General features: G+C 39.3%; 2 protein-coding genes across 2 annotated transcripts; one reads left to right on the top strand and one right to left on the bottom strand.

Moving 5' to 3' along the window:
• Positions 1 to 1,357: 1,357 nt before the first annotated feature.
• Positions 1,358 to 20,779, bottom strand: LOC101859343 (heat shock protein 83). The gene is made up of 6 exons (XM_013085028.2): positions 20,582 to 20,779; positions 10,374 to 11,693; positions 9,681 to 9,844; positions 6,322 to 6,574; positions 3,026 to 3,359; positions 1,358 to 1,838 (listed from the first exon to the last, which is right to left on the bottom strand). Exons 2-6 carry the CDS (start codon positions 11,691 to 11,693, stop codon positions 1,720 to 1,722), a joined length of 2,190 nt encoding a protein of 729 aa, XP_012940482.1. The 5' UTR covers positions 20,582 to 20,779; the 3' UTR covers positions 1,358 to 1,719.
• On the top strand, positions 18,368 to 18,703 carry LOC101861826 (histone-lysine N-methyltransferase SETMAR-like). Its single transcript, XM_005102733.1, has one exon. The coding sequence runs from the start codon at positions 18,368 to 18,370 to the stop codon at positions 18,701 to 18,703; it is 336 nt and encodes a 111-aa protein (XP_005102790.1).
• Positions 20,780 to 21,279: the final 500 nt, after the last annotated feature.

The following is a 21,279-nucleotide window of genomic DNA, read 5'->3' as shown; positions in this document are numbered from 1 at the left end:
AGTTTCAGTGGAAAAATTAATGAGAAAATGGCCGCCAAAGTTTGATAACTTCATAGCTTGAGAGTCCTTGAAAACTGAAAAATTACATATTTTGTGCCTTTAATATGTTTTCAGTAAAATTTACATATATGGAAATGTGTTTTTATATAGGCATACAAGGTGCTGAGCCAAAAAAACAAAAATTCCATAAAAATTGCCAGACTGGCAAAACTCCTGTATCTTTGATTTCATAATTTTGACAAGCGCCCGATTTCACCACGCTGCCTCACATATTTCATGTGAATTTTACTGAAAAACGTTGAGTCACCAAACTTTGGGGGCCATTTTCTCGTTAATTTCACCACTGAAACCAGGCAACCTCATCTCCTTTAAACGCAAATATCTTGACTTCTATTCCAGATAGATGGCTTTTTTTCATTAACACTTTGCCGCCAGATCTTGCCGATCGACGATGTTTAATAATAATAATAATAATAATATATAACATTTATATAGCGCATTTCCAAAAAAAGTAGCTCAATGCGCTTTACATTGGAATACCCATTTTTCAAAAACCTTTCTTACTACTTCCTTTCTTCTCAAGCAATAAACATTAATGCACACACATACACACACACACACACACACACACACACACACACACAGACCACCAGTTTCATTGGATTTTCCCCAAAATGCCTTTGCCTTTGATGACAAGGGTTTTTACTATATGAGCCTCGTGATGGCAAAGTGTTAAAAAAGCAAAGCAAATGAATAAGCTCTCAGTCGATACCAATAACTCAACATGCCCAAAAATAGAAGAACGCCTGATTTCACTGCATCCTGACACAAAAAAACCCAGAGTAGACAAGTAACTTGTAAGCAATATGAAATGACAGCAATGCCTTGGATTTATAAAGACAGAAAAGTACAACTTTCATTCAGAGAAGTAAACAATACCTTTCAAAAGCCCCCGAGATGAAATACCAGGAGAAAAGAAGTGAGAATTTATTATCCTAAAATTCTTGTGTTGAAAAGAGCAGTAGAGTTTACTTCCAGTTCTTTGAGCCTCATAGATTTCTCAAGCAGCTCTTTCTTGACAGGAAATTACACACCCGGTTCAGTGAAGCCTGCATCATGATATTAACTTCAGTTCAGTGTGGGCAGACCAAATAGCTTTTCTTGAGATCATACAAATTTACATAAATTTTCTCTCACTTCAACCTGGTGAATGTGGTAGGCCTACAGTTACTATCGGACAGTCCAATCATTTATAGTTCTCTTTAATTCCTGCTCAGGGGTTTATGAGCTCTACTTTCAACTGGATTTTTAAAATTTTGCAATGGACTTGGGACAAGACAAATGAATATCCAAATTGTTGAAATTAATAACATGATGAAATTTATTAATTCTCAAAATAACTGGAACAATATCAATAAATAAATAAACAAGATGTGTGTAAAAACTGGCAGTAGTCCTGTTTTGGTCTTTGAGCTGTTTGGTTTGTTTTGTTCTTTTGGAATGTTCAATTTGAAGACAAAACCAAAGGAAAACTAAATGACATATGAAAAGTGCTATCAAGTGAATGAGACTACCGTACAGGCTGGCTCATAAGCAAATATGGATCATAATTTTACAAAATACACCAAATAAGAGTAGAAAACAGCAGCTTTTCACAGTACATTAGGATTGAAAAGGCAATCAAATTAAACAATCCAAACAACGGCAAAATTTAGGAGATTAATCCACTTCCTCCATGCGAGACGCATCATCATCATCTCCTTCCAGAGCTGGAATCTCATCTCCGGCAGCAGCCTCGTCAGCAGCATCACCAGAGGCACCATCATCGTCATCAATGCCTGTTGGATAAAAGGAACATCCCTATCAATATAACTACACAGGAATATTACATCAGTATTACAAACATTTCTAGAGACAGGAATCTATTTCAATACCAAGAGCATTTTATCATTTTTCCACCCCAAAAAAAAATATTTTAAAAAATTTTAATCTTGATTTTTAAACCATTCAATAGAAAACGTGCTGTAACCTAAAACAAAAACAAACTTGGATCACTTGGTAAAGCCTACACAACATTGAATGTTCAACAGAACCATGCACACAAAACTGGTATATATAGCACTAGAGAACACTAGATGCGAAAGACCAGAGGTATGAAAGACTCTAAAAATAAGCTTAGATGACTCGCCAAACACAGAGATAAAAGGAAGAAATTTGGTGGCACTCTATGCTCCCACTAGAGTGATAAGTAATGCTACACATAACAAAAGCCCTTAAAGTTAAAAAATAGTGAAATGATCAGACAAGATGTCCATTTACAGTGAATTAAGATGTATTAAAGAGAAAATTACCTTCTGGAGCCAGAATCATTTACAAGTATGGAGAAAGCATTTAAGAGGCAAGTTACATATATAACAGAAGGTGATACTGTTAAGAAAGAATGTAATAGTCCAGAGTAGGTATTATCACTTCAAATGTTGGGAAAAATTTCTGATGAGCGTAAGGGGCCATACTGTACACCATTCTGCTAATCTGAAGAAGATAAGATAACATCAGTCATGAAAAATCTGGGGCTTTTTATTCCTCTGTTGCGTCTCATTTGATCGGTATACAGACCTGCCACTCTATGAAATCTAAAAGTCAGGGTCTCAGGGGGGAAAAAGCGAGATCAATGACAAATCACCAAGGTGACTGCCAAGCTGACTAAAAATTTTCCTGGGGTGTCCATAAACATATTCATGTATGCCCTATACGCCCTGGGTGTTTGTGTGTGTGTATGCGTGTGTTTTTATAATCAATTTTTTTAAAATCCTGAAGTATCACATCAAGCACTCTCCGCCCAATTTGCCCAAGTGTCTACACAAGTGAGATACACATGACTGAAATTGGGATGCTTGCGATTTGGGGCGGAAAAAAAATTGGGACATCCCGATTTAATCGGGATGAGTAGCATGTCTGGGTATAGCAATGATTTTCTGACCAAAAAAAATCTACAATTCTAAGAACAACTGTAAGTATGGCTTACCCAAACCAAGCTTGACCATTCGATGAATTCTGTTGGCATGAGAAGAAGGATCTTCCAAGCTGAAACCAGAGGCAAGAAGTGATGTCTCGAACAGCAACAAACACAAGTCTTTGACAGCTTTGTCATTCTTGTCGGCATCGACCTTCTCCTTCAGCGTGTTGATGATAGGATGATCAGGGTTGATCTCCATATGCTTCTTAGCTGCCATGTAGCCCATGGTGCTGGTGTCCCGCAGCGCCTGAGCCTTCATGATTCTCTCCATATTGGCTGACCAACCATACTGAGAGGTGACGATGCAGCAGGGTGATGTGTCAAGGCGGTTTGACACAACGACCTGAGGAGGAGAGTAAAAGAATGTGTTGCTATACCATGATCGACGACTCACTTTCCCAAATTGTTATTTGCTGGCTGTCTCCTCCCGCCTGCAGCTATTGGTCCATGATAACACAGTTGACAGAGTACCAAAATTTAAGAACAAGTAAAGTACTGTAGTATAAGGACAGTAATATATATATATGTATGTAACATGAATTTACAATTTAAAAGACGACCTAGTCTTGAAATAACAAGAGGCAAAAAAGTAGGTAAAATTTGATTTCCTGCTTCTTACATTAATGGCCCACTGCCTGAAAAAGACTACATGGGACTACATGGGAGTGCACTAATTTTTTCCAAAGAAAACAAGCAAAGTAAACATTCCATGAATAAAATTATAAAGTCTTTTAATAAAAGCCTCAGCTTTTCAAAAGTTACATATAGTATAGAGATATTGAAGGTTACTTAAAGGAATCAACCAATATATCTTTTCGAGGAGACACACTTAGCCCCAAAGGCACTTTCTCTAAAAATCTAAGATAGGCTTATACTCTCAATGCCATTCTCGAAAAATTAAAATTTTAACACAATCATTTACATATAAAAATACCAACAATAAATATCAAAAGAACATCAAAGTTGCTGAACTCATTCTTCTAACATTAAATCTCTAACACTTTGCAGTCATTATCTGTTCCGGTCACCTGGCGCAGTTCTGCACCAGGCCAGAGAAGTCCGTTGTAGTCGCCCTCCTGGCTGGGTGACCAGATGGGGTATTTTGTACTGCTGGCTGTGTGACTGCAAAGTGTTAAGCCAAGTCTCAAACAATATCAGGGTGGAAGTTTCAAACCAAACCCTGACCTTGCCCATTATCAAGACCAGATTCACCAGTCTCCATTAGTACAATAATAAGCCAGGTACACAACTACAAGGTCAGGATCAATTTCTAACTATTCTTGCCAGAACCCACAGCAACAACAAGCCAAATTTATTTTATGGCACATTGGTAGGTAATGGTCTTATTACAGTAACTGAAACCTCAAGTAGTTGAAGCATCATCCAGATGTTTTCCAAACATGGAAATCATGAATAACATTTTTAAATCCCCAAAATATAAATACTGAACATAGATCTACAAACATAAAGTTTGGAAAATTTATGACTTTGACCATTTGAACAGGGAAAATCTGTGCTAATTTCCCACCCGCTAAACTTTATTGGTTCCCAAAAATTATTTTTAAAAATTAACTCACTGGAGACGGTTCACGCAACATTTGCGAGCACCAATATTTCCCCGAGAGGCGGTACACGCACCCCCTGTAAGCACAAGTTTCGCGTTTTCTCCTCGGCAAAGTATGCGCGCAAACGTTGTGCGAACCGTCTCTTACCGTGCAGCCGACCTTCATTTCGTTTCGTGCCAAGTTTCACTGAAATTGGCTGGAAACTTTTTGAGTTATTGACCCGAAAGGAAAGTTAGTCACACCGAGGCCCTACTTTCGTTTCTCTGACTGGTGTCTGTTCTTGCAACACTTTGTCAGTACGATGGCAGCACGTTTAGTTTTAGTAAGTTTTACGGCACTTGCATCACAATAAGGTCGAAGATTAGGCGTTACAAGAGAGTCACAAACACAAAAAAAGAAAAAAGGGATCAAGACGATAGATGTTTGATAGGAAAGAAGGAGCAAACCACACCAGAGCACCCGCCAACCACCCACTTGGTAGCACGAAAAGCAAACATTTTTCAAGTGTTTGTATGACTTTGGCAGTTCAGAAAATTCTGATTATGATATTTTAGACCATGGGGATCCTGATTTCAATGTAAATGAGCATCAAAACACTGATTCTGATAGCGAATGTTCTAGATCTAGACTAGGCAAAATTTCGCTTTGTCTAGAGCCCTGTTTTTTTCACACTGAAGTGGATTAGACAGCTAATACACAAGGATTACCATATCGATTACCTGCCTATTCATGAGTTTGGACTTTTTATTCATTTTGAAATACAAAACACAATAAAAGACACACACAAGATTAATTACTGGGGGGTTTTGTTGTTGTTTTTTTAACACAAGACATTACGTCAAAAAATTTTGGCGAACAACAAATTTTAGCACATTTTCAAAAAATCATTTCTAAAAAACTATAAAAGATATTGCCTTTCTGTTTTTTTGTGTCATATTGGGCATGTCTAGATCTGTTATGTGTATAAAAATGTTAGTTGTATGTCTTTGGGAAGGGTGTTGTTTGAAGTATTGAAATACCCCAAAAACACCAGTCTTGTGTGTATGTAGACCCAAAAAAGGCCCAGTCTCCAGTGAGTTAAAAAAAAAAAAGTTCTTCCTTCAATGTTCGATGATGACCAATGCATCTACAAAAAGAAGTTTTAAAAAAAGGGCCATCTGTAGGCTTAAAACTTTGCCACCATGCTTAGCAGGCAATTTCTACACATATAAGTTATTTTGTAAGATCTTAGGGCAATTCTTTTGTAGGTAGCTATAGCTCGAAAACTAGACATGGGACAGACAAAGAGCACTACTAGCCACATAAGGCACAGTATCAAAACCATTTGATTCTCCACACAATAGCTCAGTGGGTGATTGGTATGTGGTCTGGGGTGGTTTGCTTGCTCCTTTCATAGCATGTTTTGTTTTGGTAAGAGTCTTACCTTGCTCGCAACTGCACAAGGTCATGTGAGCGCATGGGAGACATTAAGGGGAAGGCCAAAAGTGGTGAGGAAAGCATATGCTGGAAAATGATTAGAGAGCAAGTAAGGTGAACATTTTAGAGAAGAAATTTTCCATTACTGTCAGGTTTCGAACCTGAGACCTATTGAATGAGAGGCGAACACGACAACGAGAGCCCCCTCGTTCTTTTCTTTCTATTCTCTAAAAACACTTCCAATCTTCGGTACTTACATATAAAGACCTTTTGGTGTTGCAAATACCGTAAAACTCTTACTAAACTAAATGAACAATAGCTTACCTTCTCAACTTTCTTGTCAAGGATCTCCTTCATGACTTTGCAAAGTCCTTCAAACCGAGCCTTTGCCTCCTCAAATTTCTTCTTCTGCTCTTCATCCTCTGGGAGTTCCAAGCCCTCCTTTGTGACACACACAAGGTTTTTGCCTTCATACTCCTTCAGCTGCTGCACAGAGTATTCATCAATAGGGTCAGTCATGTAGATCACTTCGAATCCCCTCTTCTTCACCCGCTCGACAAATATATATATATATATATATATATATATATATATATATATATATATATATATATATATATATATATATATATATGTATATTTTAACACATGAATGCATACATAAATGCAACAAGGCAATCCATGTATCGTCATCTTTGCTTAAGAACCTGAAGCTACCCCCAATATACTTAGAGGCACAAATATTTCTCGACAATATACTCAAGTTTATAAAAGATCAATTAAAAGACCCATTCTGCTTTTTAGTTTTAGTAAGGTTTCACAGCCCTCGCAACTTCATAAGGTCATATAAGCACACCCATTCTGCTCTCGATTTAACCTGTCAAAAATGAAAGGAAACAAAGCCAAGCATTATGGAGGAAATTTGATAACAGCCCCTCCTACACTTTAAGCATAGCATTTCATAAGAAGAAGTCTTAAACAAAACTTAATTACAACTACCATACCACTGACACAATGGTGCTAAACTTGGGCCTGAATTTGGGAAGAAACATCTGGAAAGCTTGTACTCTGATTGAAGTGGGAGTCGTCTTGTGTTTGTTGGCCGCATGAAAAGCTGTTGCTAAGTGATTCTGAATAGGATATCAATGATCCAAACCAGACAAGTGAAAAGGAGCTTTCTTCAGAAAACTTAGGCACTAGTGAAAGTAAAGTATAGCTTTGTTTTTACTCAGTTTTGTCTTAATTTGCATTTGAATGACATATCTGAAACTTAAATCATTCACTTCTTAAAATGAAATCTAGGTATTCGGCGTTCTGATAAATAATTTTCACACTATAGCAGATTTAAAACATACATAATAATAAGGATGTATGTAGTATAGGGTTTTACGGCGCTCGCAACTGCTAAGGTCATATGAACGCGCGAAACACAAGTTGTTTACTTTCGCAAAAGTTCACTCCACGACTGGTCAACTAATTGACTTTAAAATGCTAAAATGTTAAAATATTAAAATTTAGTGTAAATATATTTGTGATTTAAAACAACTCTTATAGGTAACAATAAAAATTTTAAATAGTACGTTTTCATTTTTCATTTTACAACTTGCCATAAAGGCCAATGGCCTTTATAAAATTCAAAATTCTGCTGGGAACAACGACGGAAAAAATATCTTGCAATTTCTTGCATTTATAATACTTCCTTTGGATCTCTCCAAAGTCTAGACATTCTGTTAATGGTAAAATCTGTGTCGCATCCGACACAGAACGGCTTCTCATCTCCCTGTAGGAGGTATTTGTGGGTCATGGCCGTGTGTCCGATGCGCAATCGAGTAAAAATGACTTCGTCTCTTCTGGAGAGGTCCGAAGGATTTCGCTGTTCTAGTTTGGGTTTAATTTCATATAATTTATTATTTTTCTGCTTTTCCCAGTGGCCCTCCCACAGACTGGAGGTGTACTTTTTGACTTTATTTCTAAATTCAGTCTGTGGGAGAGTGTTTGTCGTTGATCCCAGGAGAAGGGATGAAGCTTTCTTCGCCAGTTCGTCTACCTGCTCGTTTCCTCGGATGCCCACATGGCTGGGTATCCATGCGAACATGATGTTTTTTCCTGTTTCGGATAGTGTATGAATTTTCTGTTGTAGCCTAACTATTTTTGGGTGTAAGAGTGTGTAGTTTGTGAGTGAGGTGATGCAAGACAGAGAGTCAGAAAGGATAAGGAAAGATTTGTTAGGAGAATTTTCTACAGAGTCCAGTGCCATGTCAATGGCAGTGGCCTCCGCAGTGAAAATGGAGGCTTCAGGATGGAGTCTCCTCTGGTGTGTATTGTTGGGAGATACGGCTGCGGCGCCCACTTCATTGTCTTTTTTGGAGCCATCCGTGAAGATGAGCTCCGCACCGGGGTATTTATCTATTAGTTTTTTGTATTCTGTTTAAAAAGTTTTGGTGTTTGTGCTTTCTTTGTTGTGCGTGGTCAGCTGTAAGTCTACTTTTGCCTTGGTGAGGTGCCACGGAGGGAGGTCGGGGAAAAGAATTTGTTGGATGTCTTGTTTGGAAAAGTGTAAGTTTTTGAGGTCCTCGAGGACTCTGAGGCCGAAGGGTTTGATGAGTTTTTCGTTGTTTTGGAATTTGTTTTGGTTTCTGGGTTGTTTCGAAAATGCTGTTGTGCGCTGGATTTTCCGGTGTTGAGCTCTGTTTTACTGCGTATTGTAGTGAGAGTTGTGTGCGTCTGAGTGAGAGTGGTGGTATGTTGGCCTCGGCCTGGAGGCTCTCTACCGGAGAAGTGCGGAAAGCCCCCAGAGCGAGGCGGAGTCCTTGGTTCTGTATTGGGTCTAGCATTTTTAAGATGTGTGGTTTTAGGATAATAATATAATAATAATAAGGATTTTAGGCAAATTATGTACCAATTCTAATAAGATATGATAAGAAATTTTTCAGTTGCCTGAAAAAACCCTAGAACTGTAAAAATATCTGGCGTTGCCCGATTTTAGCCAAATGACCAAGTTTTACATTGTGAGGACTCAACACTCAAATCTGCATGAAAGGTCAGAGGCAGTCTGAGGATCGGTGAGTATCAGGTAAAAAAAACAATTTAACTCTATGTTTACAGGGGTCTTTGACTCGTATAGCCTCGCTTCTGATCCAACAGAAATTTTCAATCTGAATTAATTTTAAGTTCAGCTAGAGCTGCACATATAACTAGTTGATAGTCGTTTTTTTTCCTTGCACATGGCAATCTCTCAAGACAGATCTAGATGAGTCACAGCTGGCTACAGTTTGCCTCTATAGTCTCTACCACTCCACCGCTAGCTAAAATGATAATCTGTGCTATTCCGTCATACCGCTAGCCCCATTGCACCGTCAACTTCATGCTCGTCCCAAGGTAGGCAATAAAGGGGTTTGACTATATCTATCTATCTATCTATCTATCTGCCTCTAAGTGTCAAAAGAGAAAACACATTGCTTATCCCTTTTCATTTAAACTGTAGCCTCTTTTCTATTTCTTGTGAGAAAAATGTGTCAGGGTCACTATCAACGGTCAAAAATTACTTCTACAATGTACAAAAGAATGACATGGGAAGGTTAGTACATAAGAGGTTAAATGGGCACCCATTGGTAGCAAAGAGACTGGAAACACAAAAGCAAAATATTCTCTCTCCCCCACCCACCCCTTAAACAAAGAAAATTATGCTATCCTCATTACCAGTAATGTAGTAGATGTCCTTTTGGTTTTCCTTCATTCGGGAAACATAGTCTTTCAGCGACGTGTATTCATCTCCTGACTGTGATGAATAGTATCTCAAGAAGTCAGCCAGCTTTTTCCTGTTCGTGCTGTCTTCATGAATGCCGAGCTGGAAAAAAATTAAGGCCTACTTATTTCCCCGGCTAAAAAGTTTTAACATTTTTTTTAATGACATCTTAATTTTTTCAAATCCACTTTTGGCTTGACAGCCCAACAGAGCATGACTTATGCAGAGAATCCTACTTTACCGTAAAGCATTCCAATATATGGCAAATGAAAATAAAATAATGCTTATATTTTACTTCACAAAATTTTATGAAGTTACACCTATTAAACTTACAGCACGACCCTTAATAAATTTCTAAAGACACTGCCATAAAAAAAAAATCAAACTGTATCTTCTTTTGATGGAGACAAAAACTTTATGCAAGAAGACAGCGATCACAAAACTACCCCATACAAAAACAAGTTCAACCCATAAAAACCACTGCCATTAAGTACCATTATCATCGTCCTGAGAAAATTATGACAAAAACATTTTGATGTTAAGTGTAGTACGTAATCTAATCTTACTTGTTTTATTTCCTAAACTTTTGTGATTTTAGCAACAATTTTTGCCATTAAAGGCCCCAACTTACCTTTAAACTTTTGGCAAACTGTTCGTACAACTTCTTGTAATTTTCCTTGTCTTCTGCCACATCTTCAATGAGTTCAATACATTTCTTGACCAGATTCTTTCGGATGACTTTGAGAATTTTGCTTTGCTGCAACATTTCTCTCGAGATATTCAGAGGGAGATCTTCAGAGTCCACAACACCCTTCACAAAGTTCAAATACTCTGGAATGAGATCTTCACAGTTGTCCATAATAAATACTCTTCGTACATACAATTTGATGTTGTTCTTCTTTTTCTTATTCTCAAACATATCAAAAGGAGCCCTCTTTGGAATAAATAGGAGAGCTCTGAATTCCAACTGCCCTTCTACTGAGAAATGTTTCACTGCCAGATGGTCTTCCCAGTCATTGGTAAGGGACTTGTAGAACTCAGCATACTCCTCTTGCGTAATGTCGTCAGCATTTCTTGTCCACAGAGGCTTGGTCTTGTTCAGCTCTTCCTCTTCGTTATATTTTTCTTTGACGGTCTTCTTCTTTTTCTTGTCCTTACTCTCTGCATCTTCATCATCATTTTCATCCAAATCCTCCACTTTGGGCTTGTCCTCTTCTTTGCTCTCTTCCTTGTCATCCTCTTTTTTTTCTTCCTCCTCTTCATCATCAGAAACTTCCTTCTCCCGTTCCTTCTCCACCAACAGTTTGATGGGATAACCAATGAACTGGCTGTGTTTCTTGATAACATCTTTAATTCTTTTCTCTTCCAAATATTCCACCTGATCTTCCTTGACATACAGAGTGATTCTTGTACCACGAGCCAGCGGGGCTCCAGTGCCAGAGGCTATTGTGAAGGAACCACCAGCTGAAGACTCCCATGTGTACAGCTCATCATCGTTGTGTTTGGACTCCACCACAACACGGTCAGCTATCAGGTAAGCAGAGTAGAAACCTACACCAAACTGTCCAATCATAGAAATGTCAGCCCCAGCTTGCAGGGCTTCCATGAAAGCCTTCGTACCTGATTTGGCAATGGTTCCTAGGTTGTTCACCAAGTCAGCCTTTGTCATGCCAATTCCAGAGTCCTCAATGATGAGGGTCTTGTTCTCCTTGTCAGGTACGATTCTGATTTGCAAATCCTTTCCAGAGTCTAATCTGCTTGGATCTGTCAGAGATTCATATCTGATTTTGTCTAAGGCATCAGAAGCATTTGAGATCAACTCTCTCAAGAAGATTTCCTTGTTGCTGTAGAATGTGTTGATGATCAAGCTCATCAACTGTGCAATCTCAGCTTGAAAGGCAAAAGTTTCCTTCTCCCCCTCCATCTCTTCAGCAGGTTGAATTTCAGGCATCTGTGAAAAGACAAAAAATATCCATTTTTACAGCAATGACCTATACCATTCTGCATTTTGATTAAATTTGAATGCACTTCTCATATTTTCAGCACAAACTGAAAGTGTACAAATCTAAAATTCTAGCCCTCCCCATACTTCCACATTTTGCATACACAGAGTATTTTGTGTCCCCTTTTTTATGGGACATACTGAGATAACAGGAAATTACTTCCCATTCCCTTTTGTGGGTCATACTTTTTATCCAGTAAAATATTATATAAGCATTTTTTACAATAACTAATTCACATTCAGGAGCCCAGAGGAAGGGGGCGGCAAAAAGTGGAGACGAAAGCAGAAGACAGAGCATGGTCAGAGAGCAGGAAAGGAGGTGAAAGGAGAACATCATTTTCTGTTCCTGTCATGTTTCAAACGCGGGACCTATTGAGTGAGAGCTGAACATCGTAACCTCTAGACCACCAGAGCCGACCCCCCCTCCCATCAAATTAAAAATATTTTTCTTATGACTTTTAAAAATCAAACTGTAAGAATCGGAACATAATTGTGTATACATTTTGAAGTAAATGGAGAGGCACAGTAGAGTCTGAAATGAAGTCCTGGAATCATTCGTGGGGAACGCTGACCAAGATGGCCCAAAACAAACAGAGCTGGAGATCCTTTGTTACTGCCCTAAAACGCCAGATGGCGTAATGGGTAGTAAGTAAGTAAGTAATTTGAAGTTAAGTTATTCAAACTCAAAACTCAATCGAATTCAGCTGTAGGGACCACTGTCCAATCCTAAAGCAACACTCGGAGGAAGCTTCATCCTGGAGCCTCTATTTTTCTCTGTATAGGCCACTACCAGGAACATGGCATTGGATTCTGTAGTAAAATCTTCTTTACAAATTCTGTCCAATCCCTTGTCTTGTCTCATTTCACTAATTTCAAACTCTAAAACCCTAAAATCGATAAGGATTCACTCCTTGGCTGAACAGGAAAAGCATATATGGAGTAAGTAGCTGTGCAGGTAGCCATGCAGGCATCCACAGAAACAAGCATGTCCATATTCTGGCTAAGGAATCCTTATCTCTCCTGTTGAGATCAACGGAGAACACCCTCTCGCAAACATACTAAGGTCAAAGGCTGCACCTCCAGTCTGATGAGGAACAATGGAGCCCACAAATAAACAATAAACTCTACTGTCGTGCCGAAATAAGGCCCATGAAAAAGTGCTTTAGAAAAATCAGAGCGCGAAATGGGTCCATGAATGAACTAATACCCAGATATGCACATTTTATTCACATTAATTTTTAAAGTCAAATCTGCCTTTCTGAAATCTCCCTGCTCCCCCTTGATAAATTCCTCTAAACTAACCTCTATTATAAAACAGAAACGTACTCCACCCGAAAACAGAAAGAGAAATACCTTCCCTTTGAATTTGAAGGGTATTGACTTGACTAAGTCCAAGGTGGGAAATGCTATGCCCATTCAACCCTGATTTGAAACAACTCTCAAGTTTGATTCCATCAGCTACAAACTTTATGCTCTGCCACCAGGCGGGGAAGCGGGAAAGGGTGCAACTTGGGGGTAGTCCAAGGTCCTTGTTCCCCCATCCATGAGGGTGCAGATGGTCAGGGTGAGATAGTGTGGGTGTGAAATCTCACCACTGTACTGTTTGTGAAAGTACTCGAATGGTGCTCCAGCAAGGAAACTTTTCTATGCAGCCAACAGTGTGAAATTAGACTGACCAATGTCTGCCGCCTTGATAGTACACCAAGCAGAGAAAAAAGTTCCTTGAATTGTTACATTTCAAACAGAGGTCAAATGAGATGCAAGCACTGTAAACAATGGATAAGTAAGACTAACACTGCTGACCAACACACCTGACACATCAGAGAGGCTAGGAAAGCACTCGGGAGGAGTGAAATTTTCATTACTGTTTACTGTTTCTAACTGTTTGCTGATCAGACAGGCAACCCCTGATCCCACCATAAACTAAAAATGTTCTGGCCTTCTGCCTCTGGAACAATGACGCATTCCCCCCCCCCCCCCTCTCCGCCTAAATTTCCCTGTCCAGAAACGAAAATGAGACAATTTTTTTCTGGCTTCTTTATGATTCCATCTTGGACTTGGACAAATTTGACGGTACCTGCTTCTTGAATTTATGACAGGTTTGTCTATACTTGCTCAGCAGAATTCCAAATACACGATTTAATACAAACACATGAAGCTATAGAGAGCACCTAGCACACCTCTGTGATTGGTCCAAATATAGATCAGCTGACGTATTTCCGCCGTCTATTTTTGTTGTCTCCCAGGGTTTCCCTCGAGAGTTGACTATCACCCTTTATTATTATTCATCGGAACACCGGAGACAAAGTGTGGAAACTTTTGTACTATTGTCTCTTCTTTTTGTTCAATCATTATCTGCAACCTTGTAACATTAATAATAATAATAATAATGGATTGCATTTATATAGCGCATATCCACTTATGCAATGCTCTATGCGCTTAACATGATACATATAATGGATTTACAAATCAATTTTAAAGATACATAGTGTTACATACTCATGCAAACACATATTCACTCACGCACGCACCACACACATATACATACTCACATACACACATACATACATATGCACATACGCACATACAAACTCACAACGATCTACAGCTTGGATGCATTCTGTCTAATCGAAATATGATGAAAATAGAAATGATTTTAGTTTCTTCTTAAAAATTTCTAGATTTTCTGCTTCTCTGATAGTTTTTGGAAGCCTATTCCAAACAAGTGGGGCAAAATATGAAAAAGAGCGTTGGCCATTTTTTATTTGAAATTTATTTTAGGCTTAACAAGGGTTGTTTTGTCACTAGATGATCTGAGCGTTCTAGGAGGCACATAGGGTGTTAAAAGCTGTTTTAGATAGTCCGGTGATAAATCATTTAAGCACTTGTAGCAAGTTAAACAGATTTTATATATGATACGCTCTTTCACTGGGAGCCAGTGTAATGCTTTCAAAATAGGAGTCACATGATCATGCTTTAGTTTTTTAGTAATTATTTTGGCAGCAATATTTTGTACTCTTTGTAGTTGTTGTAACTGTTCATCAGGTACACCAGCCAGTAAGGAATTGCAATAATCAATCCTTGACAATATAAGTGATGTTATTAAAGTTTTGGTGACACCAACATTGTCATTTTTCATCTTCAATTGGTCATAACATCACACATATCCAATGTTTTTTTTGTCTCATCCCTCATGATATATCGAGTTTATCAATACACTATACCTGAAACATGTTGATAATGCATCTATAATTAATCTATAAACAGAATTAAATAACAGTTGATTTGGTAATAGCCGTTTACAACACGCTGATTTTTTATTTTAGTAACTTTGTCACCAGCATTCCCGGTGAATAATATTAAAAGGAGATAGATCTAGTCAACTTGTGAGGGAAACTCCGGAAGATGACAAAAATAGATGACGGAAATACGTCATCCAAATTTGGGCCCATCACAGAGGTGTGCTAGGTGCTTTCCATAGCTTAAATATAATACAAACTGACAAATTCACATTTTACAACTACAATGTCGTAAAAAATTTGTAGCGCAACTTATTGTCACAAATCTCAACTATCAAACATAGGTTCTACAAATTTTTAGTTTTAGTAGAGGTTTTATGGCACTCGCAACTGCATAAGGTCAAATGAGCGCCAGAAGATTAGAGGTGTTACAAGAGAGTAACAAACATAAAAAAGAAGAAGGGGAGATAAGGACCATAGATGTTTGATAGGAAAGAAGGAGCAAATCACACTCGAGCACCCGCCAACCACCCATGTTCTACAAATTTTGCACAACGATTTATATAACAGGCCCAGTAATAACAGGGATCCGGTACTAACAGGGATTTTTTTAAATCCACGATTTTTCCTACTCTTTGTCTCCATTAACAGTTATCGGCAATAACAGGGCCTTATCCAAGACCAATTGGTTACAGCAGGGACAAAGGCTCGTTAACAATGGAGACAGAGAGAGAGAGAGAGAGAGAGAGAGAGAGAGAGAGAGAGAGAGAGAGAGAGAGAGGGAGGGAGGGAGGGAGGGAGAGAGAGAGAGAGAGAGAGAGAGAGAGAGAGAGAGAGAGAGAGAGAGAGAGAGAGAGAGAGAGAGAGAGAGAGAGAGAGAGAGAGAGAGAGAGAGAGATAGAGATAGAGAGAGAGAGAGAGAGAGAGAGAGAGAGAGAGAGAGAGAGAGAGAGAGAAAAACGCAGTGATGGAGCAAGCCACTCCACTGCAAACACATGCAGTGGGAGAAGCGAGAGAGGGCTGCGGTGTGCTGCAGACTTCATCTAGCCCTAAGCCAAGCTACATGCATGCATAATGTGTCATGCGCAGGCCTGCCACATGGTCAAAACCCATGTCCAGGGGCACTTGTGATTGTGGCAAAGGAAACTAATATGAATAAATACAGCTGAATTAGTCCACAAATGATTACTTTCCTTGCATTTCTGATTTAACAGGTATCTGATATAACAGGACTTTTTCTCAGGTCCCACCATCCCTGTTATATCAGGTTTCCACTGTACATCAATTTGTCTTACAGTAACAGATCAACATTTAGTTTTGAAAACACCTGCTTGCCATATTCCAGAAAATTCTTTAAATAGTAATGAAAAAAATCCAAGTTGGTCGTTTCTTCACATTTTAAAAGGTCAGGGGATTAACGCTTTTAAAAGAAAGTCGCTCATTTTATTTTTTTCTAATGCTTTATTGAAAACATGTTTTGAGAACTTTCAGTGCAAAAAATGTGTTCACTACAAAATTAATTTCTTAACACAAGTTTTGCAACTAAGAATTTTGCCTTCCCATTTATTTACATAACAGAAGTGATTGCTAAGGACAAAAGTGGCCATGTAGACTAAGTGAACCCTACCACATTACAACTACAGTAATATTTTTCTGCCTTTTTTGTATTAAAAATTTATTTGGGCCAGATTGAACTTTGGTGGACCCACCGTGTTTACTAATGCGCACTAGCCATAACAGTGGGGGGGTTGAGGGGGGGCTCGGCCCCCCTGTTGGGAGGGGGGGGGCTTGCCCCTCTGGCAAAAATAATTTTTTTTAAAAAACCAACACAACAATCTTCACGTTTACATGGCAAATTACAGTATCACAGTATCCAAATGGCTGGCCGCCAATGGAACGGGTAGGCAATTTCCAAAGAGCGCCCATTGGGGAGCTGTATATAGGCCATGCCATGCAAGATGATTGTGGGAAATATAGATTTTGGCAGTGCTGAGAATAATCCTATTTTCCGCGTGACAGAGATTTATAATGGCATTTTTTTTTTTTTTTAAATTATTGAAGAAAAGTTTTTAAATCATGACTCAATTGAGGAAAAACATGGTAGGCCTACTCTTTATTGAGGATAACTTGTGTCATGAATTTTTTTATCCCACTATACTATAGTAAGTTAGATTCTAGTAATGCCCTAGGCGGATAAATTCATAAATTCTATGATTATGAACGAATCTAGATTCTAGATCTAGAATCTAGATCTAGTTGGCCTACAGAAAGGAAGTTTTTGCCAGTACACTCAAGAACTCAAGTGGCAGTAAAGCAAAAGCAGTTAAACAACTGACCGCACTTGTACTTGTAAAATAATTGAATAATCTACCAGGACGTCCAGAATGTAAGTACCGTTTTCACATATATCTCTGATTACTCTGAACTGGGTTACGATACTCCCGATTTTGCACCACAGTGAGTTGTTGTGTTCAATACTGAACCGGAAAGAGCCCTCAGCTTCCATCTTGCCGTTGTAAACAACAATCTACAACGCTTGTAAAACATCTCACCCAGTTTTTTCCCCGCCAGTTTACACAGCCACATTTTGTATCAAACATCCTACACCCTTTTGAAGCTTCAACATGTCTTCCAAGATTGAAAATTATGCTGACACTGACAGTGAAATCTGGTTTCTTATTCGTTTTCTGACTGCAATGAACACGAAGCCTTGCGACATTCATAGAGGCAGATTTCTGAAGTGTATGGTGAAAATGCAATGAGCGAAAGCATGGTGCGAAAAAGGGTTCGCATGTTCAAAGAGGGACGAAAAAATGTGCATGATGAACCCAGGAGTGGGCGTCCATCTTTGGTCAATGATGGTTTGATAACGAAGTTGACAGAAGGTAAAGGAAGACAGGCATTTTACCCTTTCCTCACTCTCTTCAAACTTTCCAGAGATTTCAAGGTCGCTTCAGCATGAAATCGTCACTGAGCATTTGGGTTATCGAAAGGTGTGCTCACGCTGGGTACACAGGCAGCTGACACAAGCGCATAAGGATCAACGGGCTGCCAGCGCACTGACATTCTTGACTCGTTACATTAGTTACAATGACGAAGTAGATGACTTTCTTACTCATATTGTGACAGGCGATAAAACCTAGTTGCACCACTCTACGCCTGAGTCAAAGCAGCAGTCGTTGCAGTGGAAGCATACAGATTCGCCCCAGCCAAAAAAGTTCAAACAAGCTGCGTCAGAAAAAAAAAAGGCATGTGTACAGTATTTTGGGACAGGCATGGAGTTTTTTTAGTAGAAATTTTGGGAAATGGGATGACAATTAACTCTGATGTGTACTGCAACACACTTAAAAACTGCGTAGAGCGAATCAAAACAAAAGACACGGAATGCTTAGCGACGGCGTTGTTCTGCTTCACGACAATGCAACTCCTCACAAGTCTGCACAGACCCAAAACCTGATTGCCTCCTTCGGAGGGGAACAGTTGAAACACCCATCGTACAACAGCCCAGACCTGGCTCCGAGTGACTTTCATGATCTGTTCCTGCATTTGAAAAAGTTTTTGGCCGGGCAGGACTTCGACTCAGACGCTGATCTCACAGAAGAGACTCGACATAGGCTGCTGACATCGCAAGCGGCAGCTTTCTACGATGGGGGCATTCAGAAGCTCATCCCACGCTATGACAAATGCCTCAACAGTTCTGGTGACTACGTGGAGAAGTAGAGTCATATATGGGAGTGTATACAGACCTGGTAACCGGGAACAAAGTCACGAAGTAGCCTAGATCTAGATCTAGATATCTAGATCTAAATGAAGATTGCGGATGTCTTTTCGATGAACGATCGTTTTTCCTTTTCCTCTGTTTTGGAGTTGGGGGAATCACAATTTGAAGACAAGAACAATGTCATAATTTCAATCTAGTCTAGCAGTCACCCTCTCTATTTCTCTCTCTCTCTCGTCTCTCTCACATACATACACACACACACACACCACCACCACCGGGTCTGGGAGCTGAAACTTTCCAAAATCACGAAAGTGTTCCCCTACCGGGTCTGTATAGATCTACTTCATGACTTTGTTCCAGGTTACCGGGTAAAATGGAAGATTAGCAGACCGCCAGCCGGAAATACTTTTTTTTGGCATTAAAAACAGTCGCAAACTAGATCTAGGCCCATCTATTATTTTTGTGACTTTAGCAGGGGGGTGAACCCCCCTCCCCCCTGCACCCCCAATCAACCCCCCCCCCCCCTTTCCTTTTCTACCGGAGTTGATCTGGTGGTGGTCTGCTAATGTTCAAAGTAATCAAAGAGGCCAAAACGGTACTTACTTTCTGGACGTCCCTCGTAGATCCAAATTCTAGATCTAGAAATCTAGATTGAAGTGGCTAGCCGTACTTAAGTACGGCTAGACTGCCAGTCTAGCCGTACTTAGATCTAGGATTGGCCCAATCGACTCAAGCCTGTTAAGTACACAGGTCTCATTAGATCTAGATCTAGTAATTATTCAGGTTCAAATACATTAATACATGCAAATCAGTAAGGCACCTTTTGGTTTTTGTCTGAAATACAAATACATTAGGCATTGCAAACTAAAAATTTCATTTACAAATCAGCCATCAATATTAAGTACGGCTAGCCTGACAGTCTAGCCGTCCTTAAGTACGGCTAGCCTGGCTGTCTACCCGTACTTAAGGCTAGACTGCCAGTCTAGCTGTACTTATCTTAGGCCCTATTAACATTGGCCACCTCTATTCTCACCCGGAGTGAGAATAGTGCAGGCGAGTCTTGAGGCTATTCTCACCCGGTGCGCGTTCACCAAATTTTGCGTTTACCCTAAACCACAGAATTCTACACTGTGATAACAGAAAAATTGTAGAATTCTGTGCCGTGAACAAACGTTCCATTACAATTGTAGCCTACTAAAAGCGTACAATTTTGTCTGTGGGCAGTGGAAAGAGAGAGAGAAAGAGAGAGAGGAGTAGCGCGAGAATTTCCGGGCAAATCAAAATGGCGACCCGCGTAGTTCGGCTCGATTCGAAAAGTTAAATAGCCGTAGCATCTTTGTAGACAACCAAATTAATTTACTTTTGTGTTTTAACATCATTTTTTAACTTTTTTTGGGTCAATTTGATCGTCCACACCGATAGACAGTATTCAGAAAGAGACAGAGAGAGAGAAGAGGGGAGGAGTTGATCTTGCGAGAACTTCCGTGCGGGTGAGAATAGCCACTTTCATTAACATTAGAAAACAGGAGGTTTAAAATACATGCACTGTCATTAAGGCACCTGGTTTCGTCTCAAATACAAATACTTTAGGTACTGCACACTAAAAATGTATATTTACAATTCAGTAGGCCTATTTTTTGTAAATGGTCAGTCTAGCCATCATAAGAATAAGTACGGCTAGACGGCTATACTGCCAGTCTAGCCGTACTTACGGCTAGCCTCTTCCAATCTAGATCTAGATCTAGAATCTAATGACAATCACAATGAGATCTCTGTCTGGAAAAGGAAATGAATTTGCAAGATGATGAATGGAGTGAACATCAATTTTCATGGCCAACTAAAAATTTGTAGCCTACACGCCTACTTACGGTACTTACAGTGTTGCTAGATAGGTAGACACGTTCGTTCGACGGTGTCGTTTGAAGGTAAGTGAACAACGGTGACAATCCTGACACGGGCCGAGTGTAGCGTCTAGGTTCTAGAAATCTAGTGAAAACTGGAATCTAGGCCTGAATATCAAGAATATGCGGTGTTTGTGTTGTTGCTGTTGATGACGCTTGACTATAAATAGGTTCAAATTCAAAATATCAGTGCGCGAGTAAATGTCGCAAATTAAAAGTAAAAAAGGTACAGGATGACTATTTTAGTGAAATTCAATACAAATCTCTTATTTAAAAATCATCAATCTCTTTATATGCAGGTTTCTGAGTCGTCTTTTCTACAATAGGAAACATACCTTAGACCTAAGTTAGGAAGTAGTAAGAACACTAGAATGTTCGGAAGCACTAAGTCCTTTTCCCGATAATTCGCGAAAACACCGGCACTTCGGCACAAAAAGACAAAACGAAACTACTTCCTTTGGAAAATTGCATACTTATTTTTAGCACGCCATTATAATTGGTCGCTTTTTTTTAGGACAAGCGAGCAATGTCATTGACAGTCTCTGGCCCTACCCATCATTGACCCTACCTGCAGATAAGTTTCAAACACAGAATTCTACACTTAGAAGTGTAGAATTCTGTGGTTTCAAAGCAGCATTTTTCGGGATTGCCCCCTTGTGCTTAAAACCGACCAA

Source organism: Aplysia californica, unplaced genomic scaffold, assembly GCF_000002075.1.
Source record: "Aplysia californica isolate F4 #8 unplaced genomic scaffold, AplCal3.0 scaffold00336, whole genome shotgun sequence".
Taxonomy (NCBI): domain Eukaryota; kingdom Metazoa; phylum Mollusca; class Gastropoda; order Aplysiida; family Aplysiidae; genus Aplysia; species Aplysia californica.
The sequence above is the reverse complement of the archived record's forward strand: the minus strand, read 5'-3'. Positions and strand labels throughout refer to the sequence as shown.